The following is a 25,646-nucleotide window of genomic DNA, read 5'->3' as shown; positions in this document are numbered from 1 at the left end:
TTTAGAATAGTATTTAATTGTTTTATAGTAATATACAAACATGTATTCTATATAATTTAAATGAAATTTAGTATTCCCAAACTATAGAGCACTTAAAAGTATTTTATTAGGTTCTGATCAAGATGACAAAGTACGTATACGCTATGCTTGCCTCTTCTCATGTCTACGTCAAAATTAAAACTAAACTACAGAATAATCATCATTGAGAAGTTCCTAAAGTCTAGCTGAACAGAAGTCCTCTAACAAAAGACATACGGAAGAAGCCACTTTTGAGACTAGTAGAGGGGAAGAGACAAGGAACAGGCTGTCCCAGGACCCATGTGTGGCACTTAAAAATTGGGAAGGATATCTCAGTTGTAGAGGTCCCCCATGAGGAGCGAGGGGTCTCACCCCCACATCAGACACCCCAGCCCAGGCTTCCAGTACCAGGGAAAGAAGTTGCCACAACTTCTGGCTATGAAAACCAGGAGAGATAGAAGACAGCTGGAGCCCCAGGTGTTCCTCTTAAAGAGCCTGCACACAACTTACTTGCTGACAGACTCACTCACTCTGGCCTCCAGCACTAGGGCAACAGCTCAAAGGGCGCCAAGGATACACAAAGAGAAACTGAATTGTCTGGCTTCAGGGCAAGGACTAAAGGTCAGAAGTATTGCCAGAAACCATTGTTCCTTTGTTGAGCCTTCCCCAGACCCATTGTGCAGACACAGATGGCTGTCATATCTGAGTCTCCATCAACTGGCTAACACAGTTTCCCCCCAGGACTCCCTAAGACTAGTCCCACCCAACATGTGGGCCCACCCAAGCTGCTTCCAGTGGCTTTCCAATACAAATGACCAGTCTGAGCTTATGCTGCAGACTATTCTAAAATCTCTCAAATGTTTACAAATACCAAACAAGCAACATCTGGCCTCAACAGGCCCCATGTTCTAGCTGAGCAGCCCCAAGCCTGACACTAGAAGCATCCAGCCTTGGTTTACAGCTTAGACGCTCTCACGCAACTCCGAGCTCAGCACAAATAGCAACCATCTGCAAATCACTTTATAGCTCATAACAAGTAGCCCTAGACAGGGAGTATGCGGCTGCTGACTTGGCCTGCAACAGAACCCCTCCAAAGGGATATCCAGAACCAAAACACCTAGTGGTCAGCTTCAAACTATACCAGAGCACCACCCACCACCTCCAAAAAAGACACACCTAAAGAGAAGACTAGATAGATACCAGAACCATGCTAAAGTAAATTCTGCTTCATAGCCTTAGCCCCTACACAACAGCTCCTACACTGAAATCATGGCCAGTCTTCACAACCAATTGGCCTGATGGTCAATTCCCCCCATGAGTGAGCAGATAGCAACCAAGGCTCAACTACCACAGGAGGGTACATACAACCCACACAAGGTACGTACCTGGATCACTCTGCTCAGGTGGTTGAGGGGTCTGTGCCACACAGTAGGACACCTCCTACATAAGGCTACTCCACTAAGATGGGAAGACATAGCAGATCTACCAAATACAGACACAGGGAGGCAGCTAAAATGGGGAGACAAAAAACATGTTACAAATTTAAAAAAAACAGAACAAAGCTCCAGAAAAGAAAAGTAGAGACAAGCAATCTACCAGATGCAGAGTTCAAAATGCTGGTTATAAGAATGCTCAATGATCTCAATGAGAATTTCAACAAAGAAATAGAAAACATAAAAATGGAGATAGATATCATAAAAAAGAACCAGTCAGAAATGAAGAATACGATAACTGAAATGAAGACTACCTTAGGAAGAATCAAGAGTAAATTGGATGAAGTAGAGGATACAATCAGTGAATTAGAATATAAGGTAGTAAAAAACACCCAATCAGAAAAGCAATTCAAAAAAATGAGGATAATTTAAGGGGCTTATGGTACAACGTTAAGCATACTAATATTCTCAACATAGGGATACCAGAAGGAAAAGAGAGAGCGCAAGGAATTGAAAACCTATTTGAAGAAATGATGATGGAAAACTTCTCTAACCTGGTGAAAGAAATAGACATACAAGCCCAAGAAGTGCAGAGAGACCCAAACAAGATGAACCCAAACAGACCAGCACCAAGACATATCATAATTCAAATGGCCAAGTTGAAGACAAAGAGAGAATCTTAAAAGCATCAAGAAAAAAAGCAATTACTTTCCTACGAAGGGGCTCCCATAAGACTGTCAGCTGATTTCTCAACAGAAACTTTGCAGGCTAGTAGGGATTGGCATGAAACATTCAAAGTAATAAAAACCAAGGACCTACAACAAAGATTACTCTATCCGGCAAAACTATTTAGAACTGAAGGACAGATAAAGAGCTTCTTAAACAAGACAAAGGTAAAAGAATTCATCAATACCAAAAAAAAAATTACAAGAAATGTTAAAGGGACTTCTTTAAGAAGAAGAAAAAACTAAAAAATATGAATAATAAAATGGCAATAACTACATTTCTATCAGTGACCTTCATATAAATGGATTAAATGTGCCAATTGAAAGATATAGAGTAAAAGAAAACAAAATTCTTACATGTACTGCCTGTAATAGACTCATTTCCAATCAAAAGACACACAGACTGAAAGTAAAGGGATAGAAAGAAAACATTCATGAAAATAGAAACAAAAACAAACAGAAAAAGCAGTGGTAGTAATACTTACATCAGAAAAAAAAAATAGACTTTAAAACAAAGGCTATATAACAGAGAAGGACCCTGCAATCCCACTTCTGGGTATTTTTCTGAAAAAACCCAAAACACTGCTTTGCAGGGACATGTGCATCCATTTGTTCATCACAGCATTATTTACAATAGTTAAGATATGGAGGCAACCTGGGTGTCTATCAGTAGATGAATGGATAAAGAAGAGGTGCTACATATGTACAATGGAATATTACTCAGCCATAAAAAGGAATGAAATCTTGCCATCTACAGCACCATGGATGGACCCAGAGGGTATTGTGCTGAGTGGAGTAAGTCAGATAGACAAAGGCAATGTCATATGATTTCACTTTTATGTGGAATCTAGAGAACAGGATAAACGAACAAACAAAACAGAAACAAGCTCATAGATACAGAGAGCATTTTTGATGGTTGCCAGATGTGGGGGCAGGGATGAGTGAAGAGAGGAGGGAATTAAGAGATACAAATTGGTAGTTACAAAATAATCATGAGGATGTAGAATACAGCATGAGGAATATAGTCAGTAGTATCATAACAACTATGTATGGTGTCAGATGAGTACTAGATATATATTATCAAATGAATGATACAGTGCAACAGAAATCAGACTTAGAAGGGAATGGCAGGCAGAATTCTATGATTCTCCACAACAGGATCTATTCCCCAGGGATGAGACTTTGAATATAATGATATATCATGTCATGCTTGTGACTATATTACCTTATATATGAAAAGGAAGTTTTTGGATGTAGATACTAATCCATTGAGTTAAGGTTAATCAAGATGAAAATTTTGGACAGACCTTATATAATTGCATGAGCCTTTTAAAAGTATTTTCTCTATTTCTGGCAGAAGGGGAAGTCAGAGAGACCCAGAGCATAGGAAGGATTTGGAGGGCCTTTGTGGCTGTGAAGATGGAGGGGACCACCTGCCACCAGTAAGTAAGGCATGATGTAGCTGAGATTGACTCCCAAAAGGGAAATAGGAACCTCAGTCCTACAACTACCCAGATCTGCATTCCAGGAGAAGCTGAATGAACCTCAGAACTGGTGTTTCCCTCGCACCTTCAGAGAAGAGCTCATTGCTGCTGCCTTGCTGAGAGCCCAACCTGCCAGTCTTCTGCACACAGAACTGCAGACTCATAAACGGGTATTGTTTTAAGCCATGAAGTTTGTGGTACTCTGCCATGCTACAATAGAAAACTAGTATAGAGGTTTATTTTTATGTAGTTTGAGATTATATACATGCCTGAGGATATAGCAATAACAATGTGTACATTAAGCAACTTGTGTTAATATTAGAAATCACCTAGAATGATGACATTGTAACATATGAACTTCAATAAACAGACACCTAATAAAAAGTGATCATAGGACAATAAATTTGTATAACAGCCATCAACAGCAAGATGAACAAGCAGCAGTAGAAATGGCTTTGAATGAGGACTTGAGGGAACCAGATTTTAGCCCTGGCTCCCCTGCTAAGTGATTAATCCATATAGCCAGTCTGGACCTCAGTGTATTCTGCAAAAGCAGGAGTTGTGTGTATTAAATTATTTCTAATATTTGATAAAGATAAAATCAAGTTTCAGACCTCTGAAGGGAACTAAACTGGACCCACGTGCCTGCCCTTTGTCTCCTCCTGCTCAAATGTTCATTCTATCATTAGTGCTAAGCATACAGGGTGGTTTATCATCCCTATCTGAGTAGGAAGACCAGGGGGATTGCTACCTGCATCCTCACAAAACCTGCTCTTCTCAATATAACATTTTTAGTGTTTAATAAGAAGTATAAGAGTTCCCATGCTCCATGATGTGAAACTTCAACTCACTATTTAAAGGGTTTCCATGTCTTCTCTTTCAAGTTAAACCCTCTAAGACAGAAATGCTCCACCTGGGCCAGTCACTCTCTACTGCTTAGAGTAGCAGTAGAGCCTACACTCTGGGCCTGACACCAGCTCCGCCACCTACTAGTGATGTGTTACCTAAACTTTGGTGCTTCATATCTCCTGAGGATGACAATAGATCTTCCAAAAACTATTAATGAGATTAAATGAATTATGTATGCAAAGAAGAGTTCGTGGTAACTCTGGTCTCTTTCACTCCTTGAAGTATATGGGTGTGCATGCATGTGTGCTCATGTGTTTATTTGGCACATAATCAATATTAGCATTTAATCACACATTCTCTGCCTAGTATTCTAACCACTACAATTGCTTATACTTTATCTCTACCTACTTTGCATGGAAGGTGCTGGAGAGCTTTTTCTCTTTCCCCATGGTCGTCCCACACATGCAGCACAGAACCTTGCCACAGGGCTCCCTAAGTGTTCTTGAAAGAATGGTTGACACCTAGCCCAGCTTTTTTGTTGTGTGCTTCCCTCTCTTGTACTGTCATTTTTACTTTTTTGCTATTTTGATCAAAGTATGCTGTAGAGGCTGCTTACAGATTTGATACTGTGATTAAGAGAAATCCAGGCAGGTAAAAAGCCTCCCTTTTCTTGCCAGAATCTTATCAGAACCAGGAGCACAAAGTCATCCAGAAGTGACTCTGAAGGTACTCCGACCCAGACATCTCCGAGTGAAAGAACTTCACACAGATCACTTGGAGTAGGTCAGGTCTTCCAAAACCCTGTGATCTTGGTCAGATTGACCTCTCTGAGCCTGTGCCTAGACCCAGATGGTGAGGGCAGAAATGAATCTGTCTCAAAGGCAGGGAAAAAATACAACGTTTAGTTAGGTGTCTTTTCCCCGCTACTTTAGCCATGAAAGAAATATTTATTACCAAAATTGTTGTGGTTGTATGGCCTTTAAATTTAGCATTTTTACATTACTACTAAGAACAGTATTTTTATGGTGATCGTTTTGTGTTTCGTCATAAGAAATATTTCCTTTTTTTTCAATCCACTGAATAGAAATAATAATTTTCCTAAAATAATCACAAACTGTCAGTAAACTAATGCGAAGATGATTGTCAGCAATAAAAAGAAAGAAAGCAAATGAAAAGGTGGTGATTAGAAGTTTATTCTACTTCGCCATGTCTTTCTGATACATATAAGTCCTCCTGTTCTCAAAGCAAATTCAACATTATTAAAATCAAATCCAAGCCAAGAAATGTAACATAACCAGGGGCTCAGAGGTTCCCAGTCTGAAAGTCATTTTAAACATGAATCTGCAATCAACTAGTCAAAATAAGATAATGATTTATACTTTATGATGATCATTACCCATTACTATGCATGTTTTATTAATGAAACTTACTTTTTTAAATAAACTAAATTTTAAATATTAAGTAATAAAAAATTAACATGAGTTTTAAATAATTTAAAATTTTAAATACTATTATGAAAAGGTATATTCATAAATCCTGGAGGATATAAATGTAATAAAACACAGTACATAGAAACCTGCAAAATTACTAAAAGTACAAGCAAGGTACCTTTACAAGGTTCCTACACAAGAAAGAAGCATTTAATTTGAAGCCAGAGTGACAAGGTCCTAGTCATAGTACTGACATAAGTCACCGACATTTCTGTTGCCATTGAGAGTGCCTGCTTTATAGGAAACTTAGTGAGAATCCCTAAGATTCTAAAGACTAAAACAAGGCAAGACTTTTTCATCCATAGGAAGAAAACAGATATGTGATTTTAAAATATTACCCTTATAAATTATACAACACTCATGTGACTTCTAAACGCCATCACCACCAAATATTTATAAACACAAATATTACTGTATAGATGAATCTTTAAGCTAATGCCAAGTAAGTCAAGCCACCTAATTCTTCCATTTTAAAACCATCTACGTAGACTCCTTAAGATTCATTCAAATTAAAAACAAGTTTAAAATTTAATATTTAATGAAATGTTAAAATATAAATCAATAATGACATATGACACATACTATGATATGTTATATTATAAATATAAAAATATTACATATAATGATTTTTTTTCTAGCAGAGAAAATCTATTTTTTGGTGCAAAGTGTCAGGATCTGAATTTCATGCAGTGGTCTAGAGGGATAGCAGGAATAAGAGTAAACATTTTTTATAAGAACCTGGTAACACTTGAATGGGGGTTGCTTAGAGATAAAATCAAGTTGAAAAGCTGGGAAGAATTAAAGTAGCAAGTTATAGTCACACAATAGAAGAAATGAAAAATGAAAAACTCGGCATTGAAGTGATTTCCTGGCTTAAGCTCAATAATTATCTGTCTTTAATATATTTATTCAAAATAGATTTTTTTGGTACCTTAGGGAAGAAAGTGCGATCTGGAATTTTATCACTCTTTTCTTCTTTATAACCAGATTTGCTAAAGAGCTGATCAAATATCCTGTAGTTTGAGCCTCCCTAAATAATGAACGAATTAGGATTTCATTGTATCATATCAGAGTTAAAATCTTTTATGGTCAAATTTCTGTATTTCTGTCATAAAGCAATATCTTTGAGGACTCAACAAAAAACTTCAATTTTAAAACCTAATTCTATATTTTATGCTAAAAATGCTCTATTGTGATAGTAACATCTAATGATCTGAATTAATCAGGAAAACAAGAAGTATTTTATCAAAGATAATAACCAGAAGTAACATATATATAATACTATATGCCAGCCGCCATTCAGATAATTATCTACCTACCTACCTATCAGTTTACCTACATATATGTAGGAATATATAAGCCAAGACAACCTTCAGCAGCTTTTTATTCTCTATGATGTATGGCTATAAAAAAACTACCATTTTGCTATAATAAACAAAACAATCCCTACCTCAATTAATTTTCTAAAACCTCATTTAATAATAAGAGTGTTTTGACTGAGGCAATGACTAACTCTCATGTTAAGATTCCCAGTTTGGTTGGCTAGCAATGCTACCTGTTTCCTTTACATTTTTTAATGTATATCCTTTATACAACTACTGCTCTGTAGAGGAGAATAACATTCTCAGGTAGATATATGCTCTGTTTAGAAGCTCCAAACAAACTTTCAAGTCTGCTGTCCTTTTTGCTGAATAGCAAGTGTCAAAAGTGAATTTAGTTATGTCGACAAACATTCAAAATAGTGGATCCAGTAAAATATAAATAAAACCTCTTTCAAGAGCCAATATTTGTCATTGTGAACCAAAAAGACAATGCATATTTTAACAAATATTCAATTTAAATATGCAAATCAGTAAAGTTAGCAAAATGTAAATATACAAGCCAATCAGTTTGCCATTATAAATTAAAAATGCTACTTTCATTATCAAAAATTAAAAGACTGACCAAAGAATTAAAGCTGTCATCATCCAGGCTGTGTGTATTTGAACAACTTTAGGCTTTCTGTTCACATGAACTCTGCTATCATAAAGTTGTTTACCAAACTTATGTTGAATCCATATTACCTCATAATAGAAATTAACAAATTTATAAGATCACATTTAATTATATCTTTAACATCAAGAAAGCATATATATTTATTTAAATTGATATATTTGACTTTATAATTATAAATGGCATATTTTCAATTCAAATTAATTATGAAACATGTTTATAATTGTAGGTAATTATATACAATTATAGATATGTATATGATTGTGTATATTATATGTATATATTACATGAGAAATATATATATAATGATATATATTTAATCCATTATATACATATATATATAATAAATATATATATATCATTACACTTTACACAGTGGAGAATAAACATTCTTTAGAATGTTAGAAAAATAAACATTCTTCTCAAGTGCACATGGAATATTTTCCAAGAAAAAGCATATGTGGAACCATAAATCAAATATCAATAAACTTAAAAAGTTTGAAATCATGTAAGGTATCTTTTCCAAACAATTAGAATGAAGCTAAAAATAAATAACCCCTGCTGATAAGTGATGTTGAATATCTTTCTTGAGTTTACTGGCCATTTGGATATTATCACTTGTCAAATGACTGTTCAAAGATGTTACTCACTTTTTAGTTGTGTTTCTGTTTTTCACTTATTGATCTGTAAGAGTTCCTGATACAAATTCTTTATTGCATATACATAATTACAAATATACCAGTCTTTAGCTTCTCTTTTAAATCATAAAGATGCCTTTGGTGAGCTGAAGTAGTTAATTTTAACAAAATCCAATTTACCATCATTTTCTTAACTGTTAATGCTTTTTGTGTTCCCTGAGATATCTATGTCTGTCTTAAGGTATAAAGAATTTTTTTCTGATATCTTCTATAATCTGGTATTTTTACCTTTTACATGACCTATAATGCATCTGGAATTGATTATTGTGTATGAGGCAAAGCAGTAAATAGTGTCAAAATCTATCTATTCTACATGGATATCTAAATGACTCTGCACCATTTATTTGAAAGTTGTTTGCCCACTGCAATGTACTACACATTTGTGACAACTCAAGTGATCACTTACATGTGTGTCTGCATTCTGTTTCTTTATTTGTCATTAGTCCCTCTATTTGTCATTAAATTGATACCATACTTTTAATTTCTTTTATTTCTAATAAGTCTTGATATCTAACAGCTTAGGTGCTTCTACCATGGTCTTCTTTAATGTTTGACTAGTTATGCTTGGCCTTTTGTAGATTCAGCTTGTAAATCCCCCAACTTCCACAAAAAAAAAAAGCCTGCTGAGATTTGAATGGGATCACACTGAATATATAGATCACATCAGAAGTGATGTCATAATAATATTGAGTCATCTAATCCATAATCATGATATATTCATTCATTTCAGATTTATTTAATATCTCAGTAATATTTTATAGTTTTTTCATAAAGGTAGGTTTTGTGACATTTACTTTTAGTCATAAAAATTTTTAATATTATTACAAAAGGTATCACTTAATTTTTTTGAGATAATTGTTGCTAAAATATAGAAATGTACTTGATTTTTACAATATCACTACATTGAGTTATTAACTGTAATAGTAAATCTGAAACATTATTTTGTGTTTTACATATATACTCATATGACATATATAAATACTATCTGAATTATTCTTTTTCAATCCTTATCACTTTTTATTTTTTATCTTGCTTTATGGCAAAAAAAAAAGTCTCCAGTACAATATCAAATGTAAGTTGCAGGAGTAAGCGTACATCTCTCAATGCTAATTTTAGGAGGACAGTTTTCACTATTTAATTATTAATTAGAATGTTTATTACTTATTTTTAGTGGATATCCTCTATGAGATTAAAGTTTTCTTCTCTTCATAGCCTGCAATGAGATTTTGTTTTATCTCGATGAATATTAATGTTATGGAATGTTTTTCTGCTTCTACTAGAATAATATAATTTTTTCATCTTTATTATATTTATGTTGATTTTAATATATTAAACCAACCTGGAATTCTTGGAATAGGTCAAAGTTTATCATGATTTCATATGCTACTAGAATCACTTTGTACATATTTCACTTAGCACTTTCAAGTCTTTATTTATGAGAGAAATTGAGTTGAAATTTTCCTTTCTGGATTTTGCTATTAAGATTATGCTGGCTTCATAATATAAGTTGAAATCCAAAGTGAGTAGAAGGAAGGAAATAACAAAGATCAGAGCAAAAATAAACAAAATAAAGTTTAGAAAAACAATACAAAAGATGAATGAAACCAAGAGCTGGTTCTTTGAAAGGATAAACAAAATAGATAAACCTTTATCTAGACTTGTCAAGAAAAAACGAGAGAAGACACAAAATATAAAATCAGAAATAAAAGAGGAGAAGTAACTATGGACTCCACAGAAATACAAAGGATTATAAGAAAATACTATGAACAATTGTATGCCAACAAATTGGACAATCTGAAAGAAACGAATCCATTCCTAGAAATATGCAATCTCCCAAGTCTGAGTTAAGAAGAAACAGAAAATCTGATCCAACTGATTACAACCAACAAAATTGGATCAGTAATCAAAAAACTTCCAAAAAAACAATCCTATGGCTTCATAGGTGAATTTTACCAAATATTGAAAGAAGAATTAACACTTATTCTTCTCAAACTATTCCAAAAAATTCAAGAAAAGAGAAGGCTCTTTAATTCCCTTTATGAGCCCACAATTACCTTGATTCCAAAACCAGACAAAGACATTACAAAAAAAAAAAGAAAACTGTAGGCCAATATTTCTTATGAACATTGATGTAAAAATTCTCAACAAAATATTATCAAACTGAATTCAGCAATACATTAAAAATATTACACATATGATCAAGTTTGATTTATTCCTGGGATGCAAGATTAGTACAATATCCATAAATTAATTAATGCGATACACCATATTAACAAATTGAAAGATAAAAATCCTATGATCATACCAATAGATGCAGAAAAAGCTTTCAACAAAATCCAGCATGCATTTATGATACAAACGCTCAGCAAAGTGGGAATAGAGAGAACATACGTCAACATAATAAGGTCATATATGGCAAACCTACAGCTAATATTATACTCAATGAGGAAAGGTTAAAAGCATTTTCCCTAAGATCAGGAACAAGACAAGGATTCTCACTTTTACCATTTCTATTCAACATAGTATTGGAAGTCTTAGCTACTTCTAGTCAGAAAAGAAAGAGAATTAAAAGGCATCCAATTTGGAAATGAAGAAGTAAAACTGTCATTTTTTGCAGATGACATGATACTATATATAGGGAACCCTAAAAATTCCACAAAAAAAACTGGTAAATGAATTCAGTAAAGTAGCAGGATACAAAATTAATATTGAGAAGTCAGTTGCATTTTCATACACCTGATGATGAACTATCAGAAAGAGAAATTAAGAAAACAATCTCATCTACAATTGCATAAAAACAATAAAATACCTAGGAATCAAACTAATCAAGTAGATAAAAGACCTATTCTTGGAAAATTATAAGTCATTGAAAAAGAAATTGAAGAAGAAACAAATAAATGGAAGCATATATATACCATGCTCATGGGTATGAAAATCCAACATAGTTAAAATGGCCATACAACCCAAAGCAATCTATAGTTTCAGTGCAATCCCTATCAAAATACCAATGGCATTTTTTCAGAGAACTAGAACAAATAATCTAAAAATTTATATAGAACCATAAACGATCCCGAATAATCATGGCAATCTTGAGAAAGAACAAAGTTAGAGGTACCATACTACCTGATATCACACTATACTACAAGGTTATAGTAATCAAAACAGCATGGTACTGGCATAAAAACAGATGCATAGATCAAAGAAACAGAATAGAGAGCCCAGAAATAAATCCACAAATATCCATATGGCATTTATCTTTCTCTGACTGATTTATTTCACCCAGCATAATACCTTCTAGGTCCATCCATGTTGTTGCAAATGGTAAGATTTCATTTTTTTAATAGCTGAGTAATATTCCATTGTATATACATACCATAACTTCTTTACTCAATTATCTATTGATAGGCACTTACTTTGCTTCGATATCTTGACTATTGTGAATAGGCAATTTAATATATGACAAAGAAAGCAAGAATATACACTGAGGTAAAGACAGTTTATTCCACAAATGAAGTTGGAAAAACTGGACAGATACATGCAAAAACAGGAAAGTGAGCATAGTTTTCTTTTTATTAGTCTATATGTTTCATAGAAATTTCTTGAATATGCTGCTTGGTGTCTTTTGTCTTGAGAAAATACATGTATTTAAAATCTCTTTATTGCTCCTGACCCATTTTCTCTGTCGTCTCTGTCTTTTATTCTCCTTCTCATATTTTCCATCTTTTTTCCCAATGTGCTACTACCTGGGTAATTTTTAAATGACATATTTTACAGTACTCAAATTCTCTTGTCTGTTGTATTCTACTCTATTACTGAACTAATCTATTCAATCCCTACATTTCACAATTTTTTTCATTTCTAAGAAAAACATATAATAATTTCCTCTTCTCTGGTAAAAATTGGTATTGTTTCATATACTACCTTAACTATATTAATTCTAGTTATTTAAAGTCCATATTTTGTAACTCCAAAATATTAAACAACTGTGGCTCTTTTAGTTGTCTGTTTTTGCTCTCCGTTGCCTGGCCTGCTTGGCTGTTTTTTATCAGATACCAGATATTGTAAATGAAAAAGTGTTTGGATCATTTTATATTTTCCATAATGTGTTTTTTCTGAGGCATACAGAATACAGCAGTTCACCTTGGCTCAGTCTACCATGGTCTTTTTATCTTAGAGCACAGCTCTCCAGAGGCACAAAATTAAAACCAGGAGTATTTATCAGGACCTGTTTTTCTGTGATGGGCCTTAAACTTTTATTTTGTTTTTCTGGTATCTCAAAACTACCAAAATCTCTGATTAGCTCTTTGAGTCTTAACAGCTGCTTTTTGCATGGGTTTTTGAACAGTTTCTCACCATGTGCATAGGTTCTAAACTGGCAAGTGCCTCCATTGAAATGGCCGGCAAACTCTTCACCTCACTATTCTGCAGCTGTTTTTTCTCAGGTATCTTGGCCTTTTCGTGCTTGTTGTCTTTGTGGTCTTAAACTCTAGTCTTTGTCCTCCCAGCCCAGTGAGACTGCCATGAAATCTAGGCCATCGCCTTCTCTTCGGCTGCCATGCTCTGCATATTGAATTAGCAAATGGCCAGAGAAGGAAAAGTTGCACAGAACGTTTGAATCAGCTCAGTGAGTTTCCTTTCCTTCCTGGATTTTAACTTCTTTTTTTTTTATCAAGTTTATTAGGGAAACATTGGTTAATACAATTATATAATTTTCAGGTATACATTATAATTTGACAACTATATATTCTATTGTGTGATTACCACCCAAAGTCCACTTTCCTTCAGTTACTATATATTTGATCCCCTTTACCCACTTCACCCTCCCCCTCCATCCCCTATATTTGAAACCCTTTACTCTGTCTACCTCTCCCCTCCTCCTCTACCCCCTATCCTCTGATAATCACTAATCCATTGTCCATGTCCCTGAGTCTCTATTTGTCCTGTTAATTTGCTGCTTTTAGGTTTATATCCCACATATAAGTGATATCATGTGATTTTCAACTTTTTCAATCCGACTTATTTCACTTAGCATGATTATCTCGAGGTCCATCCAGGTTGTCGCAAATGGCAGTATTTCATGTCTTCTTATGGCTGAGTAATATTCCATTGTATATATGTGCCACAGCTTCTTTAGCCAATCATCTATCATAGGACACTTTGGTTTCTTCCATGTCCTGGCCACTATGAATAATGCTGCTATGAACATCGGTGTGCAAATATCTTTTCAGATATGGGTTTCCAAGTCTCTGGGGTAAATACCCAGAAGTGAGATTCCTGGCTCATATGGTAGATCCATTCTTAGTTTTTTGAGGAATATTCATATTGTTTTCCATAGTGGCTGTATCAATTTGTAGTCCCACCAACAGTGTATGAGGGCTTTTTTTTCTCCACATCCTCTCCAACATTTGTTATTACTTGTCCTGTTGATTATAGCTATTCTAATAGGTGTGACATGGTATCTCATTATGGTTTTGATTTGCATTCCCCTAATAGCTAGCGATGTTGAGCATCTTTTCATATGTTTGTAGGCCATTTGTATGTCCTCTAGAGAGAACTGTCTGTTCAGATTCTCTGCCCATTTTTTGATTGGATCGTTTGGGTTTTTTTTTGTTGTTGTTGTTATTAAGTTGTATGAGTTCTTTGTATATTTTGCATACTAGGCCCTTATCGGAGGCGTTGCTTACAAATATATTTTCCCACTGAGACGGTCATCTCTTTACCTTGTTGACGATTTCTTTTGCTGACCAGAAGCTTTTTAGTTTGATGTAGTCCCATTCATTTATTTTAGCTTTTACTTCCCTTGCCTTTGAGGACAAATTCACAAAATCCTCTTTAAGTCCAAGATCTTTTAGTTTATTTCCTATGTTTCTTTCTATGCATTTTATTGTTTCAGGTCTTACATTCAGGTCCTTAATCCATTTTGAGTTAATTTTGCTGTGTGGTGATAGACAACAGTATAATTTCATTCCTTTTCAGGTAGCTTTCCACTTTTCCCAGCAGCATTTATTGAAGAGGCTTTTCTTTCTCTACTGTACGTGTTTGGCATTTTTGTCAAAAATTATTTGCCAGTATCAATATGAGTTTACTTCTGGACTCTAGATTCTGTTCCACTGGTCCATGTGTCTGTTTTGCTGCTAATGCCATGCTGTTTTGATTACTGTCACTTTGTAGTATAATTTAAATTCAGGCACAGTGATGCCTCCAGCCTCATTCTTTTTTCTCAGGATGGCTTTGGCAATTCGGGATCTTTTGTGCTTCTATATAAATCTGATAATTTTTTGTTCTATTTCTTTAAAAATTGCCGATGAGATTTTGATGGAGATTGCAATAAATCTATATAATACTTTAAGTAATATGGTCATTTGAACTATGTTGATTCTTCCAATCCAAGAACACGGAGTATCTTTCCATTTCTTTGTTTCTTCTTCGATTTCTCTTAAGAGGGTCTTATAGCTTTCATTATATAGGTCTTTCGCATGTTTTGTGGCATGTTTCGTTAAATTTATTGCTACGTATTTTATTCGTTTAGTTGCAATTGCAAAAGGAATTATTTTTTCCACTTCTTTTTCTGACACTTCATTATTAGCATATAGGAACACTATGAATATTTAAACATTGATTTTGTATCTAGAAACTTTACTCTATTTGCTTATTGTTTCTACTAGTGTTCTTGTGGAGTCTTTAGGATTTCTATATAGAGAATCATGTCACCCACAAATAGTAACAGTTTGACTTCTTCATTTCCTATTTGGATGCCTTTTAACCTTTCTCTTGCCTGATTGCACTCGCTAGGACTTCCAATGTTATATTGAATAGCAGTGGCAATAATGAACAGCTTCGCCTTGTTCTTGATCTTAGAAGGAAGGTTTTTAGTTTTTCACCATTAAGTGAAATGTTGGCTGAGGGTTTGTTATAGACGGCCTTTATTATATTAAGTTATTTTCTTTCTATTCCAATTTTGTGAAGTGTTTCAATCATAAATGGATGATGTAATTTGTAGAAGGCTTTTTCTGCATCTATTAATATGATCATGTGATTGTTATTTTTTTAATTTGTTTATGTGGTGTATCACATTAATTGATTTGCATATGTTGAACCATCCCTGTGCCCCTGGGATGAAGCCCACTAGATCATGGCGTATAATCTTTTTAATATGTTGTTGTATTCGGTGCGCTAGTGTCTTATATAGGATTTTAGCATCTATGTTCATTAGAGATATTGGTTTGTAGTTTTATTTTTGTGTATTATCCTTACCAAGTTTTGGTATCAAAGTAATATTGTCCTCATAAAATAAATTGAAAAGTATTGCCTCCTCTTCGATTATTTGGAAGAGTTTGAGGAGAATTTATATTAAATCTTCTTTGAATATTTGGTAGAATTCACTGATGAAGCCAACTAGTCCTAGACTTTTACTTTTTGATAGGTTTTTGATATTGTTTCAATTTCCATATGGTTGATCTGTCTATTTAGATTTTCCAGATCTTCTTGATTTAGTCTAGGAAGGTTGTATTTTTCTAAGTAATAGTTTATTTCTTCTAGGTTATTAAATTTGGTGTTATCTATGTTTTCATAGTACTCTTGCATGATCCTTTGTATTTCTGTGATATCAGTCGTAATTTCCCCTCTTTCACCCTTGATTTTGTTTATTTGTGTCCTTTCTCTTTTTCTTTAATGAGTCTAGCCAAAGGTTTGTCAATTTTATTAACCTTCTTAAAGAACCAGCTCTTTGTTCCATTTATTTTTTCTATTGTTTTTTGTTTGTTTGTTTGTTTTCAATTTCATTTATTTCTGCTCTAATTTTGATGATATCTTTTCTTCTGTTGACTTAGGCTTCATTTGTTCTTCCTTTTCTAGGTTTTAAAAATGAAGCATTAGGTTGTTTATTTGGGCTAATTCTTCTTTTTGGAGATAGGCCTGTAACGATATGAACTTTCCTCTTATGACCACTTTTGCCGTGTCCCAAAAGTTTTGATATGTTGTACTATCATTATATTTGTTTCTATGTATCTCTTGATCTCTCTTTTTATTTCTTCTCTGACCCAGTTATTCTTCAGTACCATGTTGTTTAAGCTCCATGTATTTGTGTTTTTTCCTGATTTGTTTTGCAGTTGATCTCTAGTTTCAAAGTATTATGATCAGAGAATATGGTTGGTATGATTTCAGCCTTCTTATATTTGTTGAGGCTATTTCTGTGTCCCAGTATGTGGTCAATTCTTGAGAATGTTCAGTGTGCACTAGAGAAGAATGTATAAGCAGCCATTTTGGGATGGAAGGCTCTGTAAATGTCAATTATGTCCAGCTGGTCTAATGTGTCATTTAAGAATGTTATTTCCTTATTGATTTTCTGTTCGGATGATCTGTCTATATCCTACAGTGGGGTATTTAGGTCTCCTGCTACGAGAGTGTTTTCATCTGTTGCTTTACATATTTCGGGGCTCCCTGATTGAGCATAGATATTAATAGGTGTTATGTCTTCTTGATGCATGATTCCCTCTATCATTATGCAGTCTCTTAGTATCTCTCTCTACTTTTTATATTTTGAAGTCTATTTCGTCCGATATTAGCACTACTACTTCCGCTTTTCTCTGAATGCCATTTGCTTGAAATATCATTTTCCATCCTTTCACTTTGAGTCTATTTGTCTTTGGAGATGAGATGTGTCTGCTAGAGGCAGCATATGGTTGGGTTTTGGTTTTTGATCGATTCTGCAACTCTGTACCTTTATATTGGTGAATCCAGTCCATTTACATTTTGAGTAGTTATTAAAATATGAGGTCTTCTTATAGCCATTTTATCTTTTGCTTTCTGGTAGCTCGGTGTTTCCATTGCTCTCCTGTCCTTGTGTTTATGTTTTTGTTTTTGTTTTTTTTGGTTGGCTTTTGTGGGTTTTCCTTCTGATCCTTTTTGTTTTATGTTATATACTTCAGTTCTGACTCTATGGTGTGTGGTTACCATTACAAATATGAAAAACATAGTTATATATATATATATATATATATAAACAGCCATCATTTTCTTCTGTGTGTGCCTTATCTCCATTCCCCTTTGTGAATTTGGATCTTTGAATTCTCCCCTTTTCAGTAATTGTTATCTCAATTTGTTTCTATGTATGCTGAATACTCATTACTATCTTGCTATACCAATTCTCTTCTTATTATTTAAGCTTATAATGCCCTATTCTTAGTAAGGGTTGCACTCCTTTGCTTCTATTTGCTTGATAGTCACTTTGCTCCTACTGATGTTTTTGTTGTTGTTGTTGTTATTTTGTTTTAGGTGAGCTGACCCCTTTCAGAATTTCCTGTAGTGCAGGCCTCATGTGGAGAATTCCTTTAATTTTTGTATGTCTGAAAATGTCTTAATTTCTCCTTCATATCTAAAGGGGAGCTTAGCTGGATACATTATTCTAGGCTGGCAGTTCCTTTCACTTAATAGTTTAAATATTTGATTCCATTCCTTTCTGGCTTGTAAGGTCTGCTCTGAGAAGTCCGATGATAATCTAATGGGTTTCCCCTTATACATTACCATTTTTTTCTGCCTGGCTTCCCTGAGAATTCTGTCTTTGTCATTGATTTTTGATAATTTTAATACAATGTGTCTTGGTGAAGGCATTTTTGGGTTGAGATACTTAAGTGGTCTGTTGACTTCTTGAATTCCAAGTTGCAGCTCATTTCTTAGATTTGGGAAATTCTTATCAACTATTTGTCTGAAAATGCTTTCTAGTCCCTGCTCCTTTTCCTCGCCTCAGGTAATGCCCATTATTTTTATGTTTCCTCTCCTCGTGGTATCAGCTAGTTCTTATATTTCTCTTTCATTATTTTTCATCCTTCAGTTTTTCTTTTCTTGCTTTTGATTTATTTCTAGATTTCTGTCTTCGATATCACTGATCTTTTCCTTCATTCGGTCAACTCTGTTTTCCGAGCTTGCTATTTCAATTTTCAACTCTTGCAGTGTATTTTTTATTTCTAGTAGTTCTATTTGGTTCTTTTTGAGTGTTTCAATCTCCTTGCTCTGCTCATCTAGATGTTTTTTCAATTTCTGAAAGTGTTGCTATGACACGTTTCGGAACTCACTGAGTTTCTTCAGAAGTATCATCCTGAACTCTCTGTCACTTAAGTTGCATATTTCTATGTCTGTAAGCTCATTTTCTAGAGATTTTTCTCTTTCCTTCTGAGGTGCCTTGCCACCTTGGTTGTTCATAATGTATAATGGTCTACGTCTCTGCCTGGGCATTAATGGAAGTGTATTCTGTTGTTTTTCCAGAAAGAAGATTTATTATATAAAGGTCTCTCTTTAGCCTGCTGTAAAGAAGGTGCTTTTCTTTTGGTTTCAAGTAGGTGAAGTCAAAGCTTCTTGGTTCCTTGCTTTATATAAAGCCTAACATCTTTTATTTTCTTGTAGATTTTAATCATACTCGCTATTCTCAGTTTCAGACCCTGTCAGTGTTAGCAACAGTTTTGGTAGTGTTTGCTCTGATTTCCTTGGGGCTCCATGGTGATCGGTCTTGGAGGGTATGCGGGGAGGAGCCCTCTGGGTCGGGGATTGGCGGCTGCATCTCAGCCTCGGTTTTGCAACTGGGGCAGGTAGAAATCAGCTGTTTTTCTGTTGTCTCGTCCCGCTTCTCTGCTTTCTGCCCTGATGACTGAGCCCTGCTGCCAGCTGCGTAGATAAGTCCCGGCACTTTCAGGCAGATCAGTTCAGGGAAGTTGCTGCACCTTCTCCTTTTCCCCTCCTCCTTCAAGGAGCTCCAGAGTCTGAGAGAAGTAGCTTCAGTCTCCCCAGTTTTTGCTCTGATTCCCCTGGGACTTCATGGTGATGGTCTCGGAGGGTATGGGGGAGGGGCCTCTGGGTTAGGGGTTAGGGGCTGCAGCTCAGCCTCAGTTTTGCAACTGGGCTGGTAAAAATCAACTGTTGTTTCTCTGCTGTCTCGTCTCACTTTTCTGCTTTCTGCCTTGATGACTGAGCCCTGCTGCTGGCTTCATAGAAAAGTCCCGGCACTTCCCCCGATCAGGAAAGTCGCTGCATCTTCACCCCCTCCCTCCTCCTGCATATAGCTCTGGCAGCTGTGAGAGGCAGCTTCTTTATTTGCCCCAGTCCACCACCCAACACCCAAGTTTCTGACCTGTGGTAGCTTTTATTGACAGATCCCATGCTCAGACGTGCTGGTGTGCAGTTTGGGTATTTTTTGTTCAGTTTTAGATGTTCAGCTTATTGTTGTTTCAGGGGGAGAGATCTGAGGACATCTCTCACTCTACCATGTTTTCCCAGAATCCTAGATTTTAGCTTTTTAATTCCTGGCTGCTTGATTGCCAGCTGATACTTTTATAGAGTAGTTTTTTTGTATTTCATCAAGATCTTTGTAATTTTTTTTTCACACAGATGGTTTATATGCTACCAGCTAGGTCAGCATAAATCCCCTTGTGGCTATCTTTTCGTCCTAAAAGTAAGTTACAAAGTAAAGAAGGTACAAATTAAAGCAGTCGCAAAGTGATCTTATTGCTAATAGTTGGTAGAAAGCCAATTGTTAGCAATAAGATCACTATTAACTATTAACAATAATCTTCACATTTCCACTACCCTAGAAATTAATGCCTTGGTTTAAATTTTCTCACATATCTTTAATTGTAAAATTGAGCTAATATTTATTTACTGCTGGAAATTTTGCTCCTTTGCTACATCAATAACTTTAAAAACAAATCAGATACCTTAGCTAAAGTATAGCTACTTATAGAATAACAACTTTGGCAAACCATTAAACATCAGTCTTTTAAAGTCTTAAAATTAAAGATAGCACTTTGTCAGATCTTTGAATGAAAATAAATGAAATAATGACTGGGTGATTCATCAACATGATAAAGAGCTTTCATAAAATGAAACGTAGTAAAGAGTTCTCATCACATTGTATAAAACACAGTAACGCAGACCCTGTAATTATATCAAAATTGAGGAATTCTTTAAATATTGAGATCTTCTTACAAAATTTGGTAGTTTGGTAGTTTAAAAAAAAAAACATAACTAGGAACTTAATAATGAACTAAAAGTTTTACTTTTCACTTTCTTTCATGAACATACTTTCAGTATAAGTGTAAATTTGATGGGTCCTCTGAACCTATTAAGTCCTTGGGTCTTCACCTCACTTACACAAGTTCTCTCCAATCCCAGGAGTCTTTCATCATCCCATTTCCTACCTCATTTCCTTCTCTCTTACACAAGTTGCCATTTAAGTGATCCATTGTGGGTCCCAGGCCTGGTTGGTCTCAGATCTGGCTGTGATCCAAGCTCACGGCTAGGAATAGGACCTCAGATTTAGAATGTTACATTAGTGTAGTAGGGTGCCTGCACTGAAAATATGTAAACATAATTCAGCTTATTGTATCATGTACGTGTGGCTGAATGCCACTATTGTATTCTGATATGTGTGGAGCCCATGAAGAGCCGGAGCAGAAGCGCACTCCCCGCAATAGAACTGCACTCCCTGCAATAGAAGCATGCTCCCCACAATAAAGTGGGTGCCTGCCATTTTATTTTCATATTGACCCCTTGTGCATTCTTCCAACTGGGAGTCTCACCACCAAAAACTTTCCTTCTCAATCATCTCAGTGCTGACATTCATCATCTGTTATGATGAACTAGCCTTCCTGATAGCTATCATGAGAAACCATACAGCACAATGGTTAACAAATCAAACTGTGTGTGAATCCTGACTCTGCCCCTTTCTAGTTATATAAATGTGAGTAAACTACATTACATTTATGAGCTTCAGTTTCACCATCTGTAAAATGAAAATAATAACATTTATCATACAGTGTAGTAGCAAAGAATGAAGCTAGAATATGTAGTCACTAGTATATAATGAGCCCTATAATTAACACTATAAATGATTATAATTTTATATGATTTTGTAATAAAGATATTTAGAAACTAATAATAAGTATGTTTTCTACCAAACGAAGAGGTAGGTTATTCATTAATAATTATTGTGTACTATACTCCAAAACGTGGACAAACTTCAACAGAGATTATCATTTTGTTATACTCCTCTAATGAAGAGATTTGATAACATTTGGCAATATTAACAATTTGATAAATTAATAAGATATTTGGTTAGTTATCACCTATAAATCTCAGTAGGCAGTAGTGGAAGCTTCTATGATGGTGTTTCCCAAGTATCAGACCCCCAGGAAACTCATTAAAAAGCAAATTTTGCGAGCCCCCTGATAAGTGTTAAAATCAGAATCTCTGGGAAGAGGCTAGACATTTTCATGTCCACAAGCTCTACAGGAAGCTTTTTTAAACATTACAGTTTGAGAACCATTGCTTTATTGTTAAGCAAGGAATAAACCTGCGGTCCTTACTTTCTTATGCTCTTACATCATCCCAACCAGAGATAATGTGCATTCAGGCATTAGTAATTGTAAAGAAACCAGATGGGAAAAGTACAGGTGTAAAGTTATGATCTCATCTCTAAAGTTAGAAGGACTAGCTTGGCTATAACATGGTGAGAAGTTCAGCTAAATTGATACTATTACTAACCCAGTTATGAAAACATTTTGACAAGAAGATGAATGTACCCACATGGTTCTAACAATGATGAATATTCTTAACTTTCAGTACTTTCACTCTGTGTATTAATATAAATGCAGTATAAAATTATTTTAAATATTAAGCACTGTTAATACTTCTGAGGCTCCTGTCATCCTCTCATAGATTCTACTCTTTTTCATTTTAACGGTTACTGCATTTTTATTACGTATGTTTTACTGTTGGGTTATTTTTACTGATCATCCCACAAGGTCAGACTCAGCTATATCATAGCAGGATCATGGGAATTTTGGTCTGGATCCAAAGCCAGCAAACTGATAAGAACACAACAAATAATAAATATCTATAGAGTGAATAAATATTTAAATATTAAAATTTAAATATTAAAATTCTTATCAGAGGTTAGCCATAAAGTTGCAATTTTTCTCTAAATACATGATTTTAGGGTTTTCATACTGTCACTAATAAGGAAATCCAACAGCATACTGCAGAAAATATGAGCTTTGGAGTCATGAGTTTTAATTCCATTTCTATTATCCTAGCTATGGGACCCATAGACAAGTTATTTAACTACTTCTTCTCTGTTTCTTCATCTCAAGAAGCTTTTCTAAACAAATATAATGTAAATGGCATCAGATAAGTAAGAAAATCTCTCAAATTCAGCAGATAGCAAAAATATAGGCAGTGGAAAGAAATAGAAATTTTCCTGGTTGTGAGACCTCAAGCAAGGTTTCATTCCAGAACTAGCTGTTCTTTACCCTCAAAGTGACTTCTTTTAAAGTGCAATATGATTAGCTCATAAATTTTGAAATCACACAGATAAGCAAGCAATAAGTACTCACAGAGTGTTCAAATTCTTGAGTTTCTTGCAGATACTCCCAGGAATTTCTCTTATTCTGTTAAACCTCAAGTCTCTGAGAACATAAAAAAGGAAGAAAGATTATAATATGTTGATTCCAGTACCAGACTGGTATAATATTAAAACAAATTCTATATATGGCAGTATGTTACTTGAGTACATTTAGTTTGGAAAATAATATTGATATATCAGGTGTCAGTTATCAGCTCAATATAATACTGTTGCTTAACTGTAGACAAAGTTATTAATCAGTTAATTTTTCTTTATAGTCCAAGAATATAATAACCTTTTAAGGAAAAATAAAAGCAAGTCAACAAAATAATTAGTTTGAGAGGGATGTTTCTCCACAACCAACATATTCTTTCATCGATTAATATATTACTTTATTCAGCATATAAATTATTAAGTGACAACTTCATGCCACATATCATGGTAAGTAATAGGGATATGAGGATAGGTATGACCCCTGCTACTGAGCAGGCATAGTTCAGTTGTAAGTCACAAGCAAATTATTATAGTACTAGGATATAAAGCATCAGTGGTATAACATAGGAACAGATAAAATGCTATGCACAGATAGCCAACATAAGTATTATTCTGCCTAGAGCCCTCTATCAGTAGGAGAACAACTTGATCTATTCATGTGACTTTGGTGAAGACATCGATCATGTGCCTCATTATCCCCCAAAAGGGTGACTAAGGACAGCTAACTGAAAGCACCATATCCCAAGACACACTGTTTCTTTCATGGGGAACATATAACTCAGGCAAAGCCAGTTGGGGTCCTTCATGAGCTTTGATATGGCTGCTAAATAAAATAGTTATGCTTTTTATTTGAGATTCAGAACTTACGGAAAAATTAACATCTAGAAATACTAGTGTCCATCTTGCCCAGACTAAAAAGAATCAGCCTGAGAATAAAGCCAAGCAGAGACAAATAAGGTCAAAATGTGGGGAAAGAAATAAAACCCTGGATCCAGCTATGCCAAATTTACTCTTTGACATTTCAGATACCTTGGGCAATAAATTGTCATTTTGATAAACTATGTGAGCTGAGTTTCTATCACTAATGCAGGGAGCATAGAAGAAAAGTGAAATAATTTGTTTGGAAATGTGAAACTCCTGGAGAATCATATCGGAAAAATTCTATAGGGCATTAGGGTGTCAGGGGGGAAAAAAGCAAAACAAAACAAATAACTCAAAACAAAACTATCTCTACTTCTCTTCAATTTCTCAAATTAAAAATTATTTGACTCATAAATTTTTATAATATTACCTTAAAATCCTATATTCCTATATATTATTTTATATTTCTCTTGAATTGACTTTGGGAAAATATGTACAATTTCATAAAAACTGTTATTTTCAAAAATAAAATAACTCATTGTAATTCTACTTTTTTGTAAGATGGAATGCATTGCTTAATTTAATATCGTGCATTGTTATTTGATGTGTTTAGACTATAATTTTAAATGAAATTTTATTAGTTACATGAGATGCACCTTATAAACATACAAGACATAAAGTTATATAGACTCTCAAAAGAATACTAATGAAGCCATTTCCAAACTGAGTCAGAGCCACCATCCCAGAGGAACTGCTAAGCAGATCTTACTTCTCAAACCTTGGAATGTTTGGACTGGGCACAATAACTGTTGTATCGGGCCAAAGCAATATTGTGTCCAAAAATACTGTTTGCAAAGATAACAGGGAAGCAGACATTTTGACTACCTAAAGGAAAATTATAATTAGCATCACTAAGTATAGCTAAAGAATAATTTAGCTTATTCGCACGTATAACAATTTCTTCATTGGCTTATTAACGCTAATAGAAATTCCTTCACCTATTTATGTAATTATTCCCCTTTCCCTTCTCATAAATATCCTTTGCCTTCACCTCCTAATCAGAACACTATTTGGGTTTCTGCCTGAGTCAATGCTTCCCAGAATTGCAATTTTTTTTGTCTAAAATAATTGCTTGTTTCCTTTCATTTTGGCCTTTTATTTTTCGGTTAACAACCCAAATACCCTAGAAACATTGGTTTTCCCTAAATACAGAAGCTTTAAATTATAAAAAGAATTTTTTCTCTCCCATTAAACCATAAATCCCAATAATTCTCCCAAATTGAGATTCCAGTACAAGAAGAAATCAAATATAAACCTCCTTTGAGGCTTTAAAAAATTTTTAAATTTCAGAAAAATATAAAGGTGAAAATAATAACAACCTTTAGCTTAGTCTCCTCTCCCCAGATGTAACCACTATGCATTGGATGCCTCTCTTCAGATATATATATTCATATATTCATATACATGAATAAATATAAGATAAAATATACATGCATATAAATATGAAAATAAACAAAATAGGTAAATATAAAATACATAGTAATTTTAAATTTATGAAAATAGTATCAAACTTTATATACAGTTTTTCAAAGTTCTCTTTTCCTCCTCTACTACATCTTTTCTATATCATTCCTGTTGACACATCAAGCTCTAGGTATTTGTCTCTAACAGTTCTATAGTACTCCATGATGCAGAGAGACCACAACTGGTTTG

The 25,646-nt window shown here is 34.4% G+C and overlaps 1 protein-coding gene across 1 annotated transcript in view; it reads right to left on the bottom strand.

Moving 5' to 3' along the window:
• The window catches only part of PXDNL (peroxidasin like), a 477,154-nt gene that overhangs the window by 272,568 nt on the left and 178,940 nt on the right, over positions 1–25,646 (bottom strand). Inside the window, 1 exon segment of the mRNA XM_039869313.1 lies at positions 23,071–23,142. Coding sequence (XP_039725247.1) covers positions 23,071–23,142 — 72 coding nt within the window.

The sequence above is a fragment of the Pteropus medius genome, unplaced genomic scaffold, assembly GCF_902729225.1.
Source record: "Pteropus medius unplaced genomic scaffold, Ma_sr-lr_union100, whole genome shotgun sequence".
Lineage (NCBI taxonomy): Eukaryota > Metazoa > Chordata > Mammalia > Chiroptera > Pteropodidae > Pteropus > Pteropus medius.
The sequence above is the reverse complement of the archived record's forward strand: the minus strand, read 5'-3'. Positions and strand labels throughout refer to the sequence as shown.